Here is a 6,489-nt window from a genome sequence, read left to right as displayed (position 1 = left end):
CGCGCAGCGCCGCTGAGGCGCCGCCCGGCTCTGCAATTCCGGGTGTTCCCGGGCGTCCCCGCCCCCGCCTTCCCCTCAGCAGGCGCCTGGGCGCCCCCCAACCCCTGTCCAGCCTCCTTCGGACCAACGACCCGCCCCGGCCTCCCTACATCCCAGAGGCCACTCGCAGCGCCTTAATTCTTCTTTACCCCCTCAGCCCACCTCCCGAAGAGCGTCCAGCGGGTCTTGGGGACTCGCAGAACTGAGCCGCGAAGCACCGGGGAAACGCCGCGGGCGCTTCCCGCGGCGGCGGGGAGGAAGACGAAGACTTGCGCGCTCTCAAAGTTAACGTGAAAACAGCTTCCAAACTTCTGGGCTGCAGCCCGAAACGCGGGGTAGCCGGAAGACTCCCGCAGCCGCCGTGCCCTCCCCCGGGTCTGGGAAGGGCTCCTCGGCGCCTCAGAGCACCCGGGGTCCGCCCGCGGGGGAGGCCGCATAGACGCGCCCCCACCCTGACGAACGGGGAAGGGGCACGCGCCGGCGACCCCAACTAAATCCTTCGGCGCCTCGGTCTGATGTATACACCTGCCAGAGGCTCTAAGTGCCTAAGAAGTGTAACCAATTCCATCTTGATGCTGACGGGACCCGAGTGAATTCGGTACAAAGGGCAGTCTCAAAATCAATCACCCGATCTGCGAGAGCCCGGCACACTGCCGGCGCGGGGCCGGAGCCGCGAGGCCGGCGCTCGCACTCCCCGCTAGGGTCCCTCAGCCCCTCAGTGCCCTCCCGGAGCCCTTTACCTGAAAGGGACCCTGAGAGAACGGACGACAGGAGCCGAGTCGAAAGCAGTGTCCGCGCCGGAGGTCAGCGCCGAAGGCGGGCCCCGGCGTCTAGGGACCACAGAGCGGCGACGCGGCCAGCCGCGCACGGGCCATTCCGCCGCCGCGAATGCAGAAAGCCTCGATCGCGCTCCGAGTCCAGCCAGCTCGCCTGTCACCTCGATCTCTGCTTTAAGTGGCTTCCGGTCGCCTCCTCCCGACGGCCCGTCGCGGAGGCGGAGCCTGGGAGGCCGGAGCGCGGTGGGGTGGGGTGAGGAGGCCGGGCGCTCAGTGGGTGCCGAGAAGAAGACCCGCCCCCTGCGCGCGCGTGCGCGTTCGTTCGAGGGGAGGCGCGCGGGTTGTGTGCCTTGGACTTGTATTCCCGCGAGGGGGCGTGTCCTTTCTCGCGTCGGCGGTGTCCCCGCGGGTCCGCGTCTCCACGCGGCTGTGAGAAAGGAAGGCGTGTGCCGCGTGGGACGGGCTCCACCTGCCTGCGGACAGATGGTGGGTCACTTTGTTCCGAGGAGACCCAGGCACCCGAGGGAGGATGTGAAACGGAACGACCCGTTTCGGTGCGGTTGGCTTTGTTTATTTGCCTCCTCCCCAGACGCCTCCAGCCCCTGATGTCGACGCACCCTGTGAGGAAGCAAACGGCTGCCTCCGCCACTGCCACCAGACGAGGTCGCCTGCCCCGCGCGGGACAAGCCGGACGGGCTGCGCACCTGCGGCGGCCGACTGTTTTCGTGGGCCTTGTACGCCACCTTGCAGAAGGGGAACCTAGCTCTGAGGTTTTGACGATAGAAGCGCATTTACTTGTGTTTTAAAGCCCACAAAGGCCGTAGTGACTAATTTATTCATTCAGCAAATGTCTCTCAGAGCGTCTATTACGTACCAATCATGTAGCCTGGACTTCATGCCTGTCCTCATGGAGCTTGCAGAGCACCTCTGAAATACACAGCACATACGGAATGGCCATATTTTCTGGGTTGTAAAATACTTTAAAGTGTAACTCCATATATTGAATAGATTTTCAGTAGTGAAGGAAGAAACAATACATTTAGTTCCTATAATCCGTATATATGAAAAAACAAAAGTGCTGGTAATTCCAGACATAGAAGTCAGTAAAACTAGGAGTTAAGAGGTAATAATCATAGACATTATGATTCTAAGCCTTTATTAAACTGTTCTAAACCAGACTGGGTAAGCACACCAGCAATGAATAGATTAAGGGTGTTATCTCCTCAGCAGCTTATTTCAAATTGCATCAAGGCAGGGCCATTAAACTAAGGTGAGAATGATACGGGCGGAATTCAGAGGACAATAGGTAAAAGATGAAGATCTTTACATTTAAAATCTTACTGAGACAGATCTTGGTCTGTATCTACTCATACATAGAATTGCCTAGAAGCTCATATTTGAATTTACCATATTACTCTTGGCTTTCTATTTTTCTCGTTTGTTCTGTTTCTTTTCTGTCCTTTTGTGCCTTCTTGTAGATTATTTTTAATTCCACTCCCTTCTAACAATTAGGTTGTTATACATTTTTTATGCTTTTAGTAGTACTTCAGTTATTTATTGCTGTGTTCAAACGACCCCCAAAATATAATGACTTAAAACAATGGTTCTTTTATTTGCTCATGATTCTGAATTCTCTGGCACAGGAATTCAGTCAGGACATAGTACAGGTGGTTCATTTCTGCTCCATGATGTCTGGGGCTTCAATTAGTGTGGGCATAATGGGGCCTGGCTGGAATGGCTTAACTAGGGTCATAAGTCTTGGGACTTGAGGATGGAGATGGAGTTTCATGACAAAAATGAATGTAAACATGATGTGGAAAATATGGAGATGGAAGCCACAAGCTAAGGATACTGGAACAGAAAGAAGTCTGTTAGCTATATACCTTGGTTTTTCTCTACATGGCTTCTCCATATGGCTAATTTAGGCTTCCTCACAGCATCATAATCTTAGGATTGCAGGAGGAGACATTCCAAAAAGACAAGCCTCAATGTGCAAGCCTTTACTTTTATCATGCTTACTAACGTGTCACTGGCCAAAGCAAGTCACATAGCCAAGCTCAGCGTCAGTGTGGGAAGGAACTACACAAGATTGTGAATATTGGGAGGTGTGACATATTGGTAGTCATTTAGATTAGGGACAGACCACCTTAATCCAATCGGAGAATAATTAAAAGTTACTTCCAGGGTATAACCCAGTTCCAACTTAAAATCTTTTCTCCTTAGGTCCTGAACTCAAAATTTTTACCCACCCAATCCCACACCCACTCCCCTTCAGGCAGTTGAAAACTCTGGCTAGCTTCTCAGCCTCTCTCCACTACTGCTTTCTGAATGTTAATTGCCTCAAAGGGAAAAATGGCACCAAATTCTGAACTCAAAATCTTGGATTTAGGCTCCTCAGACTGCTGAAGTTTTACTACTCCAGAAAAGGTATCCTCTACAATCTCTACCTCGGATGTGGCCCATCTTTTTTTGAAGGAGGGATGACAATGTGCCTACCTGAAAAATTCATTTCCCTAGATCCCTTGCAGTTATGGATGGCTGTGGGATATACTTCTAGATACATGCTTGAGATTTCTAGAAAAGCATTTCCTTTCCTAATACAGAGTCACCCCTTGAATTTCTTCCTTTTGTTCTTTCTTCTAGAATAATAACAGGATGGAGATGGAGTTTCATGACAAAAATGAAGGTGAATATGATGTGGAAAATATAAAGATGGAAACAACAAACTAAGGATGCTGGGGCAGAAAGACAGAAGGAAACTGGGTCACTCATAACATCTGGAAACTGCTGTAGCCATCCTAGACTGGCTGCCTCTAGACTTAATATGTTTAAAAAGTAAATCCCAATTTTATTAAACTGTTACCTGTTCTGTGTAGATGAACACATTCTTAGCTAATAAACTATCATGTCTCCTAACTAGTCGTCTTCTAGGCTCTGCCAGTTAGATAGTAATGTGAGTTGGTATGTCAGATATAGAAGAACTGTCACAAATACAACTCCTATAACATTTCCTGATAATTCTGTAAATATACCAAATTATTGTAAGATTAAGAAACATGTTAATTAAAGAAAAAACAGGAAGTAGAAGAAATAACAATGCCCATAGTTGAACCTTTTAAAGTCTCATTTTGACCACACAGTGGCTCATGCCTATAATCCCAGCACTTTGGGAAGCTAAGGCAGAAGGATCAGTTGAGGGCAGGAGTTTCAGAGCAGCCTGGCCAACATGGTAAGACCCCCATCTCTATGGAAAAAGTTTTTTGTTAGCTGAGCACGGTGGCATGCACCTCTAGTCCCTGCTACTCGGAAGCTGAGGCAGGGGGATTGCTTGAGCTCAAGAGGTCAAGGCTGCAGTGAGCTATGGTCACACCATTGCACTCCAGCCTGGGTAACAGAACAAAACCCTGTCTCTAAATCTCATTTTAACACTTTGATATAGTTATGATCTGTCTTATTCAAGGTATTTTTCTATATTATTTTACCTAACATTATGTCATAAACAGCTTTCCATGTTAATATTGTCTTTTGAACAAATAGCTGTTTAATGTTCCAAGTAATTATATTTTTTGCGTATCTAGTTCATTCTCATTGCACATGTCAATTCACTTTTTTTCATAACTTATTCACTGCATATCTACTACATTCCAGTAACTGGACTAAATATTATAAGTACACATAGATGAATAAGATGTGGTTCCTCCCTGAGTACTCTTCAAAACTACAAAAGACACATATGTACATGCAATATATATGTATACATGGCATATGCATGTGTATACTTTTTATATGTGACTGTAAGCTATTTAATAAGCTATTTAATTACCCTTCTTTTTTTAATTTCTTTTTTTTGAGACAGGATCTTGCTCTGTCCCCTAGGCTGGAGTGCAGTGGCATAATCTTGACTCACTGCAACCTCCGCCTCCAGGTCCAAGTGAATCTCCTGCCTCAGATACCTGAGTAGCTTTGATTATATGTATGGGCCACCGCACTCAGCTGATTTTTGTATTTTTAATAGAGATGGGGTTTCACCATATTGGCCAGGCTGGTCTCAAACTCCTGGCTTCAAGCAATCCACCTGCCTGTACCTCCCAAAGTGCTAGGACTACAGGCATGAGCCGCTGCGCCTGGCCAAATTATCTTTAAATATCTTATAGAATGGAAATATTTTAATTTCCAATTCCTTTTATTGATAATTTCTGTCATTCTTATCTGCCAGATTTGCCTTTAGCATGACTGATCAGTTATCAGTAGCGTACTTACAATGAACAGTTTATTAATATAAAAGCCATTCCTTCTTACTTGAATTTCAAGTGACCCAAGGCCTCCAGTTTTCATTTTCATTAACAGTAAGTGCTATCAAATGTAAATACCAATATTCTATTGCTTTCTGTTTTTATAATTGTTAATTAATTTCCTAACATCCTTCTTGTGGAAAGATAATCATTTTTTGTTACCACATAAGGAAACAATGAATAACATGACTCAGAGCAGAATGAAAAACCTGAGATTTGAAAACAAAGGCTTTGTCTTTTAGCTTTGCTGTACTAAAATACAGTATTTCTCATGCTGTATATGGGAAATACAGCCAACTTGTGTAAATGGCAGACTGACAACTCCTTATCTAAGAGGGCTAAGTCCAAGCTATAATGTTTTCTATGAGTGTATATGTAAGAGTAATTTATTCTTTAACTCAAAATTGCATATGTGCGTGTATCTCATATATCTAAGGTGAAAGAGGCTGGATGCAGTGGCTCACACCTATAATCCCAGTGCTTTGGGAGGCCAAGGAAGGAGGATTGCTTGAGGCTAGGGGTTTATGACCAGCCTGGAAAACAGTGGGACCCCATCTCTACCATTTTTTTTTTTTTGAGACAGAGTCTCGCTCTGTCACCCAGGCTGGAGTGCAGTGGCGCCATCTCGGCTCACTGCAAACTCCACCTCCCAGGTTCACAGCATTCTTCTGCCTCAGCCTCCAGAGTAGCTGGAACTACAGGCGCCTGCCACCACGCCCGGCTAATTTTTTGTATTGTTTAGCAGAGGCGGGGTTTCACCGTGTTAACCAGCATGATCTCGATCTCCTGACCTCATGATCCGCCTGCCTCGGCCGCCCAGAGTGTTGGGATTACAGGCGTGAGCCACCATGCCCGGCTAATAAAATTCTCAAAAAGAAATTAGCCGGGCATGGTGGCATGCACCTATAGTCCCAGCTACGAGGCAGTTGAGGCAGGAGGATCACATGACCCGAGGCGGTGGCAGTGAGCCATGGCCACATTACTGCAATCCAGCCTGGGCAACAGAGCAAGACCCTGTCTAAATAAATAAGTAAGTACATACATAAATAAATAAATAAAATGAAACTATTATTATCTAGGCAACTGAAGTACTGTTGTTTTTAAACATATAAAATTTATTATTAAAAATAGTGTCTTGATGTTGTTATAATGAACTAACTCCTGGAACTTACCCGAAGGGAGATTTCCTATTTCCCTGCACTCGTGGGATTCTAGAACAAGATAAGATTTGGGCTGTAATTTATTTACTTCAAGTAGGTTTTAAATATGATGTTGGTGGGAAAAGATTAGAAAATGCTCCTAGGGAATATGTCAGGCAGCAAGGTAGGGAATTAATGAATTAAAGGTAACCTCAAAGGTAGGTTGGTTTAGAGCCTGTCATG

The 6,489-nt window shown here is 46.2% G+C and overlaps 2 protein-coding genes across 3 annotated transcripts in view; one reads left to right on the top strand and one right to left on the bottom strand.

Moving 5' to 3' along the window:
* Positions 1–1,234, bottom strand: part of TIPARP (TCDD-inducible poly(ADP-ribose) polymerase) — a 32,268-nt gene extending 31,034 nt beyond the window's left edge. The window contains exon 1 of one of the 2 annotated variants that reach the window (XM_011959014.1): positions 780–1,234. The gene's annotated coding sequence lies outside the window, so the exon portion shown is untranslated. Of the gene's footprint in view, positions 1–201; positions 732–779 lie in introns of those variants that run through there. The other variant, XM_011959015.1, reaches the window with a different exon arrangement.
* On the top strand, positions 555–3,670 carry LOC105524010. The gene is made up of 4 exons (XM_011959090.1): positions 555–591; positions 681–1,058; positions 1,143–1,369; positions 3,459–3,670. Exons 1-4 carry the CDS (start codon positions 555–557, stop codon positions 3,543–3,545), a joined length of 729 nt encoding a protein of 242 aa, XP_011814480.1. The 3' UTR covers positions 3,546–3,670.
* Positions 3,671–6,489: the final 2,819 nt, after the last annotated feature.

This window comes from Colobus angolensis, unplaced genomic scaffold (genome assembly GCF_000951035.1).
Source record: "Colobus angolensis palliatus isolate OR3802 unplaced genomic scaffold, Cang.pa_1.0 Scaffold48, whole genome shotgun sequence".
In the NCBI taxonomy this organism is placed as follows: Eukaryota; Metazoa; Chordata; class Mammalia; order Primates; family Cercopithecidae; genus Colobus; species Colobus angolensis.
The sequence above is the reverse complement of the archived record's forward strand: the minus strand, read 5'-3'. Positions and strand labels throughout refer to the sequence as shown.

What these genes read in the sequence shown, in the direction of transcription:
- LOC105524010 (XM_011959090.1), top strand. Translation starts at nt 555, where the DNA reads ATGTATACACCTGCCAGAGGCTCTAAGTGCCTAAGAA. An exon ending in AGGCTCTAAGTGCCTAAGAA is followed by an intron (nt 592 to 680) that starts GTGTAACCAATT and finishes GATCTGCGAGAG; the next exon opens with CCCGGCACACTGCCGGCGCG. An exon ending in AAACGGAACGACCCGTTTCG is followed by an intron (nt 1,370 to 3,458) that starts GTGCGGTTGGCT and finishes TCTTTCTTCTAG; the next exon opens with AATAATAACAGGATGGAGAT.